The 18,543-nt window shown below is 46.1% G+C and overlaps 1 protein-coding gene across 1 annotated transcript in view; it reads left to right on the forward strand.

Moving 5' to 3' along the window:
* Positions 1–18,543, forward strand: part of PARM1 (prostate androgen-regulated mucin-like protein 1) — a 108,312-nt gene that overhangs the window by 75,317 nt on the left and 14,452 nt on the right. The window contains exon 3 of the mRNA XM_049632090.1: positions 16,095–16,173. Coding sequence (XP_049488047.1) covers positions 16,095–16,173 — 79 coding nt within the window. The remainder of the gene's footprint in view (positions 1–16,094; positions 16,174–18,543) is intronic.

Consider the following 18,543-nt stretch of genomic DNA (forward strand, 5'->3'; position numbering starts at 1 on the left):
TTTTGTTTTTAAGAAAGAAAGAGATACACGATATGTTAAATTTGGATCCTCTTGTGTTATTGAATCAGAACTCTAAAAGGGCGGAAACTATGACTATGATATGTTTTGACCCATAAACTAAATTAAACGGTGTCGTGCACGATTTGGTGCTCAGCAAATGCTTGAGAGATTAACTGACATCGTGCTCCAAGTTATATTCAAAATGTCTTCAATTCATGCAAATGAAAACTAAAATTACAGTCACTTTGCTTGATGCAAAGGGGATATTCTCTTTTGTCTATAAAATCCAAGCGTCCACTGGCCTTCTTTATGCTATCTTATACTTCCCGTTACAAAGAGGACATATTGTGAAAATCGATGAAGGCCTTTGAACTTTATTTTTTTTTAATGTTCATTTATTTATTTTGAGAGAGAGAGAGAGAGAGAGAGCAGGAGAAGGGCAGAGAGGGAGAGGGAGACAAAGAATCCCAAGCAAGCTCCACGCTGTCAGCACAGAGCCTGCCGCAGGGCTAGAGCTCATGAACCACGAGACCATGACCTGAGCCTAAATCAAGAGTCAGGCGCTTAACCGACTGAGCCACCCAGGTGCCGCAGGCCTTCGAACTTTAAATTGCTTGTCTGAACCCCCGTCTTTATTCAGTACAAACTGTGCTAATAAATACCCTTAAATAAAGGGCACTCAGCAGGCATGAGCATCTAGACATCTCTACATCCATACCTGCAGGGGACTTTTAGCTCTACACGACAGCTCCTTACTCCATGATTAACTCGTAACGATGAGTATAGATTTGAGAAAGAATTGAGTCCTTAAAAAGATGGAAGAATATATTTATTTATTTACTTACTTACTTATTTAACCAAAATATCACTATTTTGCAAGGTCTATGTAATCTTGAATAGTTGACAGTCACACTGAAGTGTTAAAATTTTCCATATCTTTCAAAAATAGGCAAATTATGGAAGAATATTTTTTAAAGGACACATGGAAAAATTTTAGGAATAAAAAATGTGTGTTGTAGTAAGCTAATTACCATCATATTTAGATGATTAAAAATATGTTAAAAGGAGAAAATGGTGATTCAATAAGAACACATAGTGAGAAGATCATCTAAAAGAATGTCAAATTTGCCGATCACATCCTTTTGGAATGCCCAGAATGTGTCAGGAAGTGATAATCCTGAAGTGTATTATATCCATCTTAGGCTCAGTGGTACAGGCATCCTATCCTTGTGCATGCCCAAGCCTGCCCTCTTTCAATAACAGGTGCCACCATCTTTTCAGGTTGTTCTTCTTTGCTCCCTGTGTCCTCTCAGTACCGAACACTGTTGATTTCTAAATCTTCGTAGCTGCCAAATGCATCCGCTTCACTTCATTCTTGCTCTCATGTCCGAGCTCCCGTAATTCCACCGCCATGGCCCCTCTTTGTGCTCCCCTGCACCCATCTCCCCATCCTGCCCATTCACCAAAGAGCAGCCAGAGTGAGGATCACACACAGATCTGATCAGGTCACACACCCCTTGCTCCTCCCCGCATCCCAGCCCCTCTGGGACATCCCACTGCCCTTAGGATGGAATCCATAAGGCCACAGAGCCCTGCCATCCCTGCCTCATCCCACCCCCTACTCCTTGCTCTCTGCCCCTCCCACACTGACGTCTGTCCGTTTCATGAACATGCTGATCTCCCTCTTGACACACCTTCTCCTGGGAACCCAAAACACATCCCTTCACCAGTTAATTCTAACTCATTCCTGGGGTCTCAGCAGCTCAGATCACCTGTTCAGGAAGTCTCTCTTGGGCCCCCCAGTCTAGCTCTGGTCTTCCAGTTACACTGTCACAGTTCAGTTGTATCTCTTCTTCACATTTATGCTTGTGGCTCTTTGTTCATCGTTTACCCTGCATTTCCAGGTAACTATGGGTGGGGCCTTGTCTGTTTGGGCTCACAAAGAAATTCCTGGCACCCGACAGTGTATAGTTTAATGACTAAATATCAAACTTCACATAATAAATCCACGTATTTTCTTAGCCTTGTAAACCCTGACCTTTGGATTGAGGATGAAGAAAAACACTTTCACGTACTGTCTTAATCAGTTCAAGCTAGTACGACAAAAATACCACAGGCTGGGTGGCTTAAACAATTTATTTCTCACAGTTCTGGAGGCTGGGATATCCAGGATCAAATCACCTGCAGATTCAGTGTCTGATGAGACCTCCTACTTCTTGGTTCACACATGGCTATCTTCTCACTGTGTCCTCATGTGGCAGAAGGGGCATAGGAGCTCTCTGGGGACTCTTTTATAAGGGCACTAATCCCGTTCATGAGGGCTCCACCTCATGACCTAGTCACTTCCCAAAGGCCCCACCTCCAGATACTATAATACCGGGGGTAGGATTTCAACATATGAGTTGGGAGTTGGGCATAAACATTTAGTTCATAACACCCATGCACACAGATACCCCTGTAATACATTGCAATCATTATAGACGACCTAAAGGGCTCTGTGCTGCCACTGTGGGTTCCCACTGTCCCTTCCCACCACACCTCCTTCCTAACCTGCTGACTGCCTCCTGCCTTTGGTTCCGATGGACTTCAGAGCTGATGAGATTATGGATTGCTGTAAAACCCTCACTCACATTTATTTTTTTTTATTTTGTGCCTAATTTTTGAAGCTTAGGCTAAACCTCAAAGTTTGTTAACTCCAAGTAAATTGCCCAAAGGAACTCCAAAGATCAGATTTCCTTTTAGGTAAAAATTATTCTGCATTCTTGTCTCTATGACTTTTATTTCTCCTTTGGTTTACTTTTACTACCTAAACCTTAATCTGGTTTTGAGATATTTCCAAAATATCCTTTAAAAAATACATGTCAAGGTAATGAAACCAGCTAGTTACCATTTATGTTGTTACCTGGTAGGGGTGCAACTCCATCCCGTATTTTAATAGTCTTAGCATCACCTTTCATTACATTTGGAGAGTTTCTGTCTCCATGGAACACTTTCTTACTTTCTGTTTCAAATAATTTCACCAGTCGTATATGACTAAAGTGATTCTGGAAATGCTTCACTGAGAGAGTGGGATTTAGCTTATAAGCACAGCTGATATCATTAATGAATCTGTGGCTTACTGTCTCACTGGGGAAACTGGTTGGAATAGAACCAGTTCTATATCCAGACCCTTTACCGTAATCTTTGCACTGCAAAGATCATGTCTTTTTCATCATAAAATAATAACAGGAAAGTGAAAACGGATCAGCACCAATCCATCATCTTTATCAGATAAGAATGTAGAAATCCCACCCCAGCGTGTTCTAGAACGCATGCTGGATGCTTAATTGATATTGCCCTCAGCATGCCTTGTTTCTCCGGTCTTACGAAAGGAAAATATTGGCCAGTAAGAACCAGCATCTTAGGTCACGGTACCTTCCTTTTATCATCAGACTCCCAACCTTTGAGGGGGGGGGGGACCACAATCTCAAAACTGAAGGTGAATTTAGGTTAAAATCATAAAATCTCAGTGAGTCCATGGAGGTGGGCCATCAAAAACACTTTGCCGTATTTCTGTTTGGAGAAATTGTGGGGTCACTTTAAAGACAGGCTCTAAGAGGGGTAAGAATTACAAACTTTGGCACGAGACTGCCTGGTTCAGATTCCACCGACGCCACTCGTTGGAGAGGAGACGGGCACAAGTTTGTTTGTCGTTGAGTATCACGTTTTGCTCATCTATGAAACAAGGACAACAGAATTGCAGTACTTGCCTTATAGGGTGCTTATTAACATTAACTGAGACAAGTATATATAAAGTGTCTTTTGCACAGTTCACACTAAGTAAATGTTAGCTATTATTATTATTACAGTGGGTTTCCAGCTCTCTGTGTGGATAACAACAAGAGTCTGACTCTTCTAGACTTTGATTTTCTCAACTTGAAAAAAATGGAATGTTTGTAAAACACTTTAAGACTCCCAAAAAGATTATTACTGTAAATATTAGGTAATAAGGATCCATTTAAGTACCCATCTATAACACAGTACAGAAAAGGATAATCAGAAGAGCGTGTAAAGGAGAAATAAAAAGGTTCACATTTGAAATAGTAACTCTTTTGTGGAACTTGGGAAACGCAGAGGGAAAGGGTAAAGAAATCTCCAACAACTGGAGATTTCTAGCAGGGAGAAAAGAAATCTTGCGGGGAGACGGGGATTCAAAAGCCGAGCTAGGATTTTGCCAAGGACCCACTGGCCCCTTAGTGTGGCCAGTTAGGAGCTAGGGTTTCACTCCTCTTTACTGGCATCAAAGTTTAGAAGTTATTTTCCTTTATTTTTTTAATGTTTATATATTTTTGAGAGAGAGAGACAGAGCACAAGCAGGGGAGGGGCAGAGAGAGGAGGAGACACAGAATTTGAAGCAGGCTCCAGGCTCTGAGCTGTCAGCACAGAACCTGCTGCGGGGCTTGAACTCAGGAACCGTGAGATCATGACCTGAGCCAAAGTCAGACACTTAACCAACTGAGCCACCCAGGCGCCCCGGAAATTATTTTCTTTCCAAAGTTTTTAACGCTAAAACCTTGGGGGCCTGAGTCTGAGAAAAATTAAAATTTGGTAAAATAATAATATCCAAAAGCAGATTTCTACCTGGCCTAGGTGACTAAATACATGGAGGCAAGGCTAAATTAATTAATGGTTCTGCAGGGATCCCTGAGTCCTTGGGCTGCATTAATTACACTAGTGTCACTGCCATTGGCCAAGGTAGGTATTGGAACAGGTGTCCTGAAACTGTAACTCTCTGCTCTCCACCCATATTCCATGATAAAAGTCAGACATTTGCACACCGCTTGGCAAATAGGGTTAGGTCTCTATCTCGGGCTCTGAGAGGTTCCTCCCTTCCTTCTTGCTTATGTCCTCAAGGGAACACCAGTGTGGAAGGTCTCACTTGCTAAGGCTGGTGAACCCCAAAGGACCCTGAGCCTTGCCTTGCAGACTGGGTGAGTCTCAAAAAGAGCCTGGGCCAACTTTTCTGGTTTATTTTACCCAGAATTGATTTATCCATGGTCATGCCTCATTGTCCTCATTGAAATACTGAAGGAACAATAACAAAAACCTCCCCGTGCATGGATTCCATGGAGATCAGTGACAGCTTTTAAGCAAGCAGTGCCATCCATTCTTCGCCCCCTCCGTGGAATTCACAAAGGGATGACTTCCGAGTTGAGATTCTCAACCTGGTCCCTTACTGTTGAAAGTCAGGGGCCACAAAAGGCTGACTTCTCAGCCCCCACACTCCTCCTCCTCCCCAGTGCCATGGAGTTAGTTGTTCCCACCTGAAAGAACCCCAGGGAATTCTTTTCCATAATTTCAACGCGAATTGCATTAAGGATACTCGGGTAGCAGAGTGATTTAGGGATTTCTTTTCCTCTTTCTGACTTGACTCCTGAATAGAAATATCTGTCCCCCAGTCAAGGAATTAGGTGACCTGACATGACACAGCTGACCCGCTCACACTTAGAGATCAGAATTTTCACAAGAGGAAAGAGAATTCTCCTTCATCTGGGGCAAACCATAGAGGGGATTCTCTGTTCTCCGACCCTGCCCGCCTTCCCTCTGCCCCAGGAATCTGAGCTGAAATCCCCCCCTCCCCACCCCATGGCAAGTTGTAGTTCTCTTAGCTCATTAGAAGTTATAACTCAGTCCAGGGGTGCCTGGGTTAAGCGTCTGACTCCGGCTCAGGTCACAATCTCACAGTTTATGAGTTCAAGCCCCGCATCGAGCTCTGTGCTGACAGCTCAGAGCCTAGAGCCTGCTTCGGATTCTATGTCTCCCTCTCTCTCTGCCTCTCCCCCCACTCCTCAAAAATAAATAAACATTAAAAAACATTTTTGTAAAGAAGTTATAATTCAGTCTAGGCTGAATTATATACCTTGTATAAAGTAATTTAAAACTAATTATGCTAGGCTATAAAGCCAGGCACTGCAAATTTGTCCTGCAGGAGAGAGCTGAGAAGGGCAGAAACTGGCATAGCGCATGTGAAGGGGCAGACATAGGGCTTAGCTTGATGGACCCAGAAGTGAAGTCCTCCCTCGTGTCTGCACTGCTCCTGGGAGTGGGTGAGGCAGGGTGAGACAGTTGTCACTCCTACGTCACATTTCCACCAACTTGGGCCTTCACCAAGAAGCAGTATTCATAAAGCTGCTGCATTCCCAGGGGCAGGGACAGGAGTTGACAGGGCAGACGCTGCTGGCCCCAGCTCTCTGCCCTCTGTTCTTTTGGGCCTCTTTCGGGGCCCTGAGGGCTGGTGCCTCACCCCCCCCAGCCCAACATCTCCTCTCCCAACCCCTTTGAGAAACTGATGTTCCTGGGACCTATGTTCCCAGAGTGTGGTCCCTACTCTGGGTGGATAGCATGCAAGGTGGCGAACCCTTTTTGTCCTAATAAAGACTGGTTTTTGTCTTCATCTGAATTTGAGAAAAGAATAAAACAGCATGTTGAATTCATGACTCCATATGATTTTTGGAAACATGGCTGTGAAGTAGAGGCCAGGATCTTATCCCTATTTGTTGTCTCAGCTATCAGTCCTTTAAGGCTTCACTTGGGATGAGTCCCAGAATTAGAGAATTTAAAAGAATGCAAACCAGAAATCAAAAGGTATCTCGTCCCAGCTCTGCAACTGATGGAGTCTGATCTCAACCAAATCCCTTAATTTCTATCACCTTCCATTCTGTAAAATGAAGAGGTTAGATTCAGTGAACCTTCTTAGAATTTCCGTTGAATGGTAAAATTGCATTATTCCTTTGGTCATGACCTCACTGGAAGCAAAACCTGAACTTGAGATCTGTGGTCATTTCTAAAATACCCAGGTTGGCTCACATCTCCTATGGAACCAAAGTTCCTTACTGGCTTTTTAGAGTTTTATGGGTAGAAGGTGCCCAGAGCCCGTGAGACCTTTGTGTTGCACTTCGTGATGGACAAAGCATTTGAAATGAACGATTTAATTTGTAGAGAGGCGCTGAGAGGCAGGGTGTGTTTCATCAAAGTTTGACACATCATAAACAATAAACAGCAGCTGTGTGAATGATTGAAAGAATCCTCAGTTTACAAGTAGAGACAGAGACACAAATGAGGTCATGAACACAGACAGGGAGGGGTAAAGTGGCTTGCCCATGGTTACTCAGCTCATGGGTGCATCTGTAAGGCAGGTCTGTATGCCGGGTCTCCTGATGACAAACTAGAAGAGCATAGGTTTGGGGGATGCAGCTTTAAAGCTTGAATCCCGTTCCTTCCCACTAACCAGTGGAGCAGGTTTTTGGTAACTTCTTTTGGAGCCTCCAGTTCCTAACCACCAAAGTGGGATACTCCCCCGCTGTGCCCAGCTCAGGGCCTGGCACAGGGTAGCCACGGTAAATGATGGCAGCTATGACTTTGCTTTCCTTTCTGTTGTTATTACTGTTCTTAGCATAATACTACAGATGTCCCCTGAGAACGGTTGCCACGCCAAGACTGAACTCAGAGCAGTCCTGGAGGAGACTCTGTAATAGAGTTCAGACGGAGGGCTCACCCACGTTTCAGGAGGGCGTTCTCATTCCCCAGGGCTCCTTTAGTCTAGGGAGTGCCGAGTGAGAGGAACGCCCCCTGACGTTGACTGGAGGCTGCAAAACTGGCCATGGACAAAGGGGCTGGGGAGCACTGTTTGCTGTTTGTAGAAACCCAAGCTAGTTCACATTACGAGTGTCGAAGAAGAGTTGGGATCAGGGGATCTGAACACATAGCCCGAAGAAATTCCTCGTGGGAAAGAGGCTTCATTTGCGTTGGGAAAGACTGTCAATGTTAAATGAAATGGAGAATTTTTACATGTTGTTTGTTTGCTTGTTTGTTTAGAGAGCACAAGCAGGGGAGGGGCAGAGAGAGAGGGAGAGAGAATCCCAAGCAGGCTCTGCCCAGTCAGCACGGAGCCCAGTGCAGGGCTTGAACTCACGAACCGTGAGATCATGACCTGAGACAAAATCAAGAGTCAGACACATCACCAACGGAGCCACCCTGGTGCCCCAAAATGACAAAACCTTAAAACCATGATAACCAGGGACCGTGCCCACTTGTATTCATTGCAAACCTGTGCTCCCTGCATCCTTGAAGTACAGCTGATGTGCTCACATGAAAGGGAACTGAGGAAGAGGAAATAAGCATTTGCCTGATACTGACATTTCCAATATACATCTTTGAAGAGATTAGTATTTCCAGTATACATCTCTATATGCTACCCACGTAGGTAAAATATTTAGATGAAAGTGGAACCAGGCCCCAAACCAGGTCTTCTGATTACCAGAAGAAGAAAAAGATAGGTATTCGGGATTCTGCCCCGAAATTTGAATCCCACATCTGCCCATTAAGCAATTCTGCTCATTAACTATCATTTAAATAAGAGTAGAAATGTGAAATAAAAGATGCCAGTTGCGGTCATATTTGACTAAATTTGATAAAGTTTACCTCCTGCCATTCTGAAGAAATGAGTAAGCAATAATTTAATGACTTAAAGGTTTGGGGGCATGGGGCATGGGGGAGCAGGACTAACTTACGGAGGCAAATTTAGGTTTTGCTAATTAAAAACAGTTCTGTAGCATATTCATGTGCAAGCTGTATGCCTTATAAGGGAGCTCCATATTTGCATCATAGCTGCTAATAAAGTCCAATTTTAAAAACAGCTACGCTTTTCAGAAGCAATTGTATATTTTATGAATTTCTTACTTTGGGCCTAGACAAATAAAGAAATGTATTTAGTATCTCTGGCTTTAAGGGATTTTCAGTCTAGAGAGAGCAGAAAGAACGTGCTCACATAAAACCATTAGTATAATACCATATCTCGTCTTTATCTTGTGTGTGTGTGCATAACTACCCGTAACCACACGTGTCAGTATTAGCTATATACTAGAATAAGTTTATTAAATGGTGCCATGCTGGGGCACTTGGGTGGCTCAGTCGGTGAAGCGTCCAACTCTTGATTTCGGTTCAGGTCATGATCTCACGGTTTGTGGGTTCGAGCCCCGCGTTGGGCTCTGCACTGACAGTGTGGAGCTTGCTTGGGATTCTCTCTCTCTCCCTCTCTGTCTGTTCCTCCCCGACTTGTGCTCTCTCTTTCTCTCAAAATAAATAAATAAACTTTAAAAAATGGTGCCATGCTAAGTAAAAGGGCAAATATCTAGAAAAAAAGGGCTCAAGATGAACAGACGTCATTGGGGATGAGTTCTAAGAGAAGACTGGATTTTTGAGAAGGTTATTGCAAATCATCCCTCTGCCCAAAACGCTTCCATGGTCCCCATTCCCCATACTGTCACGGTGTCCCCAAATACCATGTCTGACTTTGAGAATACTCCATGATTTGGTCCCAAATACCAACCATTTCATGATCCCTATTAATTTCCATTATATCCTTTTACGTAGAGTGTGACTTTGGTTTTGTCACCACTGTAAATTGGGTGACCTTGGGTAAGTTACTCAGTGAGTCCCTCAGTACTTAGGACTCCTGAACCCTAAAGTCAAGGGGCTGGGCTCTGCAAAGATCACAACAGTCCCCTTCATTTGTGCTGATTTACAAAGCACCCCCATCTCAATATTCCTATGAAATGGACAAGACAAGGAATATGCCATTTTTTACTTAAGGACACCAGTTGAGGTGCTTCTGTCTCCAGACTCAGTGCTAAATGTTCAGCCTAGAAATGTTAGGTGTCTATTCTCCCTCTACCTGGCCCCAGACTCAAACCTTCATCGCTGTCTATTCGAGTCCTGTCCATCCTTCAAAGAACAGCCTCATTCCCGTGTCTCCCCAAGGTTCCAATTTTTATAGACATCCCCAAGTTAGAGACAGAAATACAGAGTTCGGTACCATACACCTCCCCCCATAACTACCTACCTGCCTATCCATCCAATCCTACGCTTCCCAGTGTGGTTCCCGAGCCTGACACATGTCTCCGCAACTGGGAAGTGAAACCTCACAGCCTTGCCTGTTGCTTCTCCACACCCGGCAACTGCCTTAGCTCAGAGGAACCCATGCAGCTCATTCAGGAGAAACTCATGGGATTGATTTGGGATCAGAGTGAGATAAGCTTAGCTTCCCTTGTTGTGGGACAGAGTGAACGAGGGAAAAAAACAGAAGTGAAATCCAAGCAGAACTCAAGGTCCGAAGTCCAAGTGACCTTCAGTAATGGTAAAATTAGGACCCACTGGGGTGAGAGTATCCAAAAACTGAGATTTTCTTTTTCCCTTCTCTTCCCCATAGCACATCTTACACACACAGGCGCGCCCACACACACACACACACACACACACACCAGCGTGAATTGCAGTTGCCAGCTACCCTTGGTGACTTGGTATGCTGCGGTGAATAGCACTGGGCAGTGATCTCGGCGATTCTTCTGGACCCCGACACATGCTGGAAACCAAGGACATGGCCTTATTAGGTCGCTGTTCTGTGACTACTGTCTGCTTCTAACTAGTCCTGCCTACAAGTATTCTGAATTGTAGAGCTTTGACCAACTTCACCAGTACCTACGGGAGGACGCAAAACGCCACACAGCCGTGAGTTAGGACCTGGTTCCCGGACAGCGACAGCGGGCAGAGGAGGTGCCAGGGGCACCAGTTAACCCCCAGGTGGACTCACACTTAACTGCTGCAGCCCGGGGTGTCAGGAGAGCCCAGCCCCAAGCAACATGGACTCCGCAACCTGTGCTGGGGTCCCAGCAATTTTAATGATCAACTCTGCGCCTCCCCGCCCTTAGTTTCTCTGTGCCTTGGTTTCCCCATCTGTAAGAAGAAAATAATGAGAGCACCTGCCTTACGAAGTTCTCACGAGAATGACATGAATTCGAGTAAGTGAAGCTCATAGAACAGTGCCCGGCCCAGAGCCAGTAACAAGACAGTGTCAGTCGCGATCATTTTTAGCGTTGTTTATTACTGTTATCATTGTTGTTGGGAGGATAGAGGTGTGATAGGAGACTATTGCTGGAGGAACTTTTCCTAGTATAATCGGGCACACACGGAGGTCTTGCACTGCAGCCTCTCCCCCACTCACTACCCACGCCCCTCCTCCAGCACATGCGCAGACACCTGCGTTTATAGAGGAAGAATTCCTTTGAGAAAAGATGTTCCTTTCCTCTGGTGACCCTGACTGGAGAGGCCGCCACACTCTGAAGTGGTCACCTGCTCCTCTTCTCCATGTCTTACCTACCCTCTGGACCAGGAAAAGGAAAGAGAAGAGCAAGAATATTTAAAAACAGCCAAAGGTCTGTTACAGACTTCTCAAAATAGATCAGACGTGCACACACATACCCAGGAAGTTGGTCAAAATACTTACGAGTGCATTCTAAATAAGCCGGTTGTTGCATTTCCAAGGAAAACATTGTTCAGGAGTCGCCTGTGGACAGCTCACCTTCGTCACCCAGGAACTGCCCGTTGTCACCTCCTGTGCTCTCAGAGCGATGGCAGCTCCTTTAAAGAGCCTGGGAAGGCTCTTCGAGAGGTTGTTAGGGTTTGCCCTGCCATATCCTAATATTCCCATCCTCCATAGGATTGACAAGTATCCTGCTGAATATTTCATATGAAACATTTCTTCCACGTTTAAAGTGGGGAAAAGAGAAAATCCTTCAACAAGAAAAGTCCCCAGAGGAACATATAAGACAGGCGGGCCTCTTCAGGTCAAGTGGGGCGAGGGGTTAGTTGGGATAGGAGGGGAGTCCCTTTGGAGTATGAAGACTTCTATGTCCGTGAAGGACCGGTAGGAGTGTGATCAAGAAAGGGACATGCCTGTTGCATGAGTATCAGGTGTGAGAAGAAAGACCCCTTAAAATGATGCCATAGTTTATAACAGGACAGCACAGGGCACAGAACAGACTCAAAGCAGGGCAAGTGATGACCTCCGGAACAGCCTGCCTCCTGGAGTGCCAGGTCTGACCAGGAGCATGGCCTTCTGGGAGTTTGCTCTGCCTACTTCAAGGATGTCATCTGACTCTGTTTGGATGGCTGTTCCCCAAATAACTCCTCCAGCTCTGTCCTCCATGGACACTCACAAGCTCATGATGCAGGGGTTGGACCATGGCTATAGAGTCATTCGTGTAGATAATCAGGTAAGACCTGGGGCAGGGGATTCCAAGATGGGTAGACGGAAAACCTGCTGCTTGGGAACTTTCTCAGCACAGTGATGGGGCTCCAAAACTGCCAGTTCTCTCTCTCTCTTTTTTTGCCAACATTACATTTCGTCATTCAGCATTAAATAAATGAGTCAAGTACCCACTATGGACTAGAGACTGCATCTGGGGTTGAGAGGGCAGGAAGAAGAGGAAGAGATGAATATGGTTAGAACCTGCCTGGGGAAGCTTATAAACGCAACACACAGCATTTGAAAGAAGCAGACACGAAGAGTTGAGAACCCACAGTAACATGGTAATTGGTGTGGGGGTGTCAAGAAAGCCGCTCGGAAGGGTTGATATTTAGTTAGGTCATGAGGAAAGAGAAGGAGCTGGCCAAGCTAAGAGAAGGGCCAGTGGACGTAACGTGTGTATTAGTGATTACAAATACAAAGCATGCGATGAAATAGTCCGGGTTCAGATGTTAGTGTAACCATTTATCAGACTGTAAGATCTGAACCAAGCTCTTCATTTCCCTGAGCCCTAACTTTCTCATCCATAAAGTGGGGATAATTCCACTCATCTCCTAAAGAGACTTCAGTGACCTGATGGCCGTAAGGCTCTGGGCACGTACTGGCCCAAAGTACCCGCGTGCAGAGACAACTATGGTTGTCCTTTAGCTTGTTTATTTTTGTTCTGAGTTGTGAAAGTGGCAAAATGGCACCCTGAGAAATCCCAGCCTCCAGAGAGGCCCAGTTTTCAAGGAGGCTTTGCGTGGATCTTCAGCAACCCTCCGGTCAGGCCGAACATGTTGGCACAGTGGAATGTGCTAGCACAGTGGAATATTCTTGCGTCTCAGCTTGTAAAATATACAGATAAGTTTCCTCCAATTCTCTCTAATTCCTTCTGGCTCCAGGGCTTTTCAGCATGAGTCACACCCAGTCAGTAACTGGCAAACCCCAGTAAGGAGGAAGTGAAATGCCAGCCTCTTCCCCATCCCCCACTCACAGCACCCTGCCCACAAGTGTCCATACCTTCCTCACGGGGCAAAACCTTCCCTGGCCGGCCACACCTTCCTCCTTTTCTCTCTCCCTGCCCCTCCTTGAAAAAAGAGTAAGTAGGAGGAGAAGGGAAATTCCAGTTTAGTTTAAACAGAACTCTGGGGGAAGTGACATTTGTTTTCACCAGGAGGAAATCAAGCCTTTTCAGTTACCATAAAAGTTATGCTAATGTTGGCTCAGCAACCCATTATGCTGGAACCATGATGCTCCGAGGTGCGGAACTTCCCAGGATGAGGTTCCCCCCCCCCCGCCCCCCTGCTGCTTCTGAAGGTAGCTGCTGTGGGGGGCAGAGCAGGCTTGCCACACAAGACCTCCTAGGCTTGGGGCCTGATAGAGATCGACTTCCAGAGGACCCTTGCTCCCTTGGCTGGCACCCTGTGAGGAGAGCCAGCGGGTGGTGGAATAGTTCATAAGTGGTCCAGATACTTAAGTACGACCTATTCTACCTCATGTGGAGCAGGACCAACCCTCAGAAGGGCCCTTTTGCCCAGCTGCCCTCAAGAGCCCAGCAGGGGGAATATCACCTGCTAATCCCAGCTCTGGTTGCAGGGGCTGCCCTCTTGTGAACAAGGTAGGATGACCTTGAGAGCCCCATTTGAGGATCGGGGCTTCATCGAGAGCTAGACGACCAGCAGCCACTTAGAGGGGCAGCGGGTCACTCTATCGCTTGCCATTTTTTTGAGAACGGCACTTGACTTGGGGAACTGCCTGATTTATCTCTGGAGAGAGGCGATACATAAATATATCCAGTAAATCACGGATTTGGAGGAGATCCAACTGCCTAAGGTTAGGAAAGAAACTTTGAAAAAGGTCAAACCTACAGTTTCCTGCATTAAACTCTGCGGGAGCAAGAAAGAGTCGTCTCAGAAAGAAATCAACTCTATTTTGTCTCTTTTCCCATTTTTTTGAAAGGGGCAAATTAAATTTAAAGGTCAGTGTTTCAACTGCTCCTAATTGCAACCACTGTATCTCTGTGAGTCTTGAAAGGCCCCCAGCACCTTACCTTGCAGTCATAATCCTCATTTCACAAGCTCTTTTAAAAGAGCTGTTAAGAGGCTTCTGTGAACTTTGAATTGTTCTAATTTCAGCACAGTTTGGAGGCCACAAAGCCAAGTGCAGCCTTTCAGAGGAGGAGTGGAAGTTTTCCATAAGGGGATCTGACCTTGAACTCTCTCTACTCAATCCGATGTGTACATTGGACCATTCCGTGCCACAATTCTATCTTCACAGTAGTAACAAGGGGAAAAGGATTAACCTGATAAATTGTACTAAGCTGGCTCTGAAGGATTCCAGGAGCAAGGAGGTAGGCATGTGAGCGTCCACACGTGTGGCAACTCTGAAACGGTGGAATGTGGTCAGTCTGTGTAGACACGTCAAGCTCTGGTCTTAGCCTCAGGGTTAGCAGCGGACCTCCTTGGCTCCCTTTGAGAGACATAACCAGCAGCGCGTGGATGTTTGATGTAGCCTTCTTTCACCCAGAGCTTTTGGGGAGTTAGTAAAGAGTTAATAAGTAAGTAGACTGATTTGCTTCTTAGCTCTGCTCTAATTCCTTTGGTGGAAAGGTCTAATAAGAACAATATACAAAAGGCATTCATAAGAGAGGGAAAGGAATAAAAGGAGAAATGGCAAAATAACCTACAAACGGTAAATCTCCAAAAGCGTGGGGCAGATCCATCACCTTTGAAGTCCAGTACACGACAGATGGGCACCGGGGCAGGACGGTACGCTTTGGATAAGACTTGGGCTTGACGCGCATGGCTCCTCATTTCATCCCTCCTCAAGTTGTGTGGGGGGTGGAGCAGCTCTTCTCTCTCGGTTGCTGCAGGTGACGGGCATGCCAAGTCGGTGTTACCTAAATAACCCGTGCTACATACGCAGCTAACCGCGATGGAGCCACGCTTGGATCTACATATTCGGACTCCAGATCCCTGATGCTCTTTCCAGTGTGACGAAGGGCCCCGTGCGTTGGTTGCAGTGGTAAATAGTTTCTCAGTGGACTGATGGGGTCCCTAGCACCAGCTTTAGCATCGAAAAAAAGTCACTTTAATTATTAGGGGACAAGAGCCCAATTGATTCTTGGCATTTCCCAGGTGAAACAAAACTGAAGTATATACATCACAATCCAAAGCTCACACAAAAAGAGCATTGTGCTCCAAAGTCGTAATACTTGGAAGCAGTGTGGCTGTTCTCATAAGGTTACGTGCTCAAAGGGTTTTTTAGCTGCTCATTAATAGTTGCCTTTGGAGCCAGATTTCAAACTACACAATGAAACGTTCATGTTACTTTATAATTACACCTGGTTATTTCTATACACAGAAAGTGGTGTTACCTATCAGACTTGACCTTATTTTTACACCAAACTTGACTTTACTCTCCACAAAACCGAATTCACCTTTCAAGGATGAAAGTTCGACACACTTTCCAAGAAGGAGTTTTAAAACATGATCTGATGGCATCGTTAAAATGAGCGCTTCTCCTACCAAGGTGATCCTTTTGAAGTAGACACTACTGATCCGGCTGTGTGGGTCTGGTTTATTTAAAAACCAACCACATTACTTTGTAGTGACCCTTGAATAAAACATCCTAAGCCTCCCAAGATTTCACAAGGGATAGAAAGAGGAGCCCGAGCCTATAGAAGAAGGAAACAGGGTGTCAGGAGATTTGAGACAAGAGTCCCCGAAAATCCCCGCAAACACCAATAGTAACAGCAACAGGTTGTGTCATCCTTAAAGCAAAAAATGTTACTGTTGGCTTGTTTCCGGAACTCCGGACCAGCCAAAAGGTCTTAATACTGTTGGTCATTTAACAAATCTCTCCTAGAATGAGAAGCATTTTGGTGACAGAATTAAGATCCTGGGTTTCATGCTAGCTCTGACTTCTGTGCAGACTGATCTGAAACGAATACCCTTCCTTCATCTCTCTCTGTGCCTCTCCTCCTCCACAGGCAGCATCGCCGCCATTACGGTGACTGTCATTGCCGTCGTATTGTTGGTGTTCGGAGTCGCAGCGTATCTGAAGATCAGGTGAGACGCACCACACTTTCTTCTTTATGAAGAGAAGGATTCCATTAGAGCTGGATTGCTGAGTGCTTGTTTCCTGATACGTACTTAGTTCTTGGAAATCCTGGCAGGGAAGTAAAAACGGCCGGTGCACTACACATTGGACCGGAATAGATGGTACAGTATCTGAATGTTGGCAAAGCAGAATAAATAAGCAGAATAAATACGCGGCACGATGATGTAACGGGACAAGAATGAACCTGTAGTCAGGAGGCTGAAGCCTTGGCCCTCTGCCCTTAACTACCCCCTTTACCCTGAGAAGGCCACCTGCCTCCTGGACCTCAGGTTCCTCACTTGTGAAGTGGGTAGAGGCGTGAGCTCAGTGGTTCCTGAATACCGACGTACGGAACACTGATGTGTGGCTGTGTACCCGGTCGATAAGGAGGTTTTCACGGGTTCTAAAGCAAAAATGTTGAAAATACACGGAACGTGTAGTGTATTCTCTACAAAATGGGGTTTTCCCCTCTGAGATTAGGCCCTTCTATCTTTGGTTTCGAAATATCTCCTCTTTTATGGGGGTGCCTGGGTGGCTCAGTCGGTTAAGCGGCTGACTTCGGCTCAGGTCACGATCTCGCGGTCCGTGAGTTCGAGCCCCGGGTCAGGCTCTGTGCTGACAGCTCAGAGCCTGGAGCCTGCTTCAGATTCTGTGTCTCCCTCTCTCTCTGCCCCTCCCCTGTTCATGCTCTGTCTCTCTCTGTCCCAAAAATAAATAAAAAACATTGAAAAAAAATTAAAAAAAAAAAAAAAGAAATATCTCCTCTTTTATGAAATGAAGGTGGTCACAGATGGTAGCTGAGGTTTTACTTGCCCTAGTCAAATAGAAACTTGCAGTAGACTATGAGCGCCCACTTTTGTTGTCTCCTGCTTTGTGAAATCCCAACGGCTCAAAACCACGTGACTTACACCGAGGGTCCTCACGGCGAAAACATGCCTCATGGCAAGCAGCAGTCTTATTCGCCGTGCCAGTCTGTGCGGTGCCTCCGATAAGGGACAGAAGGGCACGTGCGGCCATGGTGAGAACAGCCCCTCTCTGACCTCCAACCCATTCTCTTCTCAACAACTGGAGCCATCTTTACGGTGGCCCTGGTGCTCCCTCCCTTAAAAGCCCCCAGTGGCTTCCCCCTGCCCTGAGAGTTCAGTTCTAACCCTTCAGCTTGACCTTCAAGGTCATTCGCGGGGCCTGCCTTACCTCTTCTCGCTCATCACACGTCTCCCTCCTAACCACAGAGCCACAGGTGTGCTGGCTGTCTGCCCAATTCTTATAGACTATGCCAGGCTCTTTTTCTCTCCAGGCCCTTGGCTCTGGCTGGTCCCCCTCCCTGAGGGCTTTTCTTCTAGCTGCCTCTCACGCAAAGCTTTCACATCACATCTTCCAGAAGGCTTCCTTTCCAGTTTGGTGCCCTTGTTCTTTACTATCTAAGTGCCTCATTGCTTTTGTCCTGGCTGTTAATCACTGTCTAGACGCACTGTTGAGCGTCCGACTTCGGCTTGGGTCACGATCTCGCAGTTTGTGAGTTCGCGCCCCGCGTCAGGCTCTGTGCTGACAGCTCAGAGCCTGGAGCCTGCTTCGGATCCTGTGTCTCCCCCTCTCTCTGCCCCTCCCATGCTCATGCTCTGTCTCTCTCTGTCTCTCAATAATAAACAAATGTTAAAAAATTTAAAAAAAAATAAAAATACCTAGTCACTCAGGCACTGCCGTGCACACACATGTACACTCCTCACTGGTTTTTCTTCTCCTCAGCTGCGCTTCTTCCTCAAGAGGTGCACATCCGGTGCTTCCCTCCTGGCCTGCTTGCCTCCGTGGATCTCACGGACTTCATTTATCATCTCTATCACACTTCACACGTCTCTGTGGCTGCCCTGTCTCATTTCCCCTGGCCACCCCAGCCCAAACCAACACTCACCAACTCTCCCGCCTCTTTCCCTTTTTTTTAAAATGTTAATTCATTTTTGAGAGAGAAAGAGAGAGCACAGGGGAGGGGCAGAGAGAGAGAGAGAGAGAGGGAGACGGCATCCCAAGCAGGCTCCACGCAGTCAGCACAGAGCCCAGTGTGGGGCTCAAACTCACAAACTGTGAGATCGTGACCTGAGCCAAACTCAGGACGCTTAACCGACTGAGCCACCCAGGTGCCCTTCTGCTCCTCTTGCCCTGTTATCTCCCTCCATCTTTTGTTCTAAATTGTGCACAGGATCAATGGAACGATGGTGTTAAATATGAGAGCGCCTGGTACTATCACCTGTATCTAAGGTACAAAGCACAGGAAAGCCAGGTTTCAAAGAGAAATTGGAATTAAAGGGCCAGCGTCACCTGTGTCTAAAAGCCTTTATAAAAGC

Source organism: Panthera uncia, chromosome B1 (assembly GCF_023721935.1).
Source record: "Panthera uncia isolate 11264 chromosome B1, Puncia_PCG_1.0, whole genome shotgun sequence".
In the NCBI taxonomy this organism is placed as follows: Eukaryota; Metazoa; Chordata; class Mammalia; order Carnivora; family Felidae; genus Panthera; species Panthera uncia.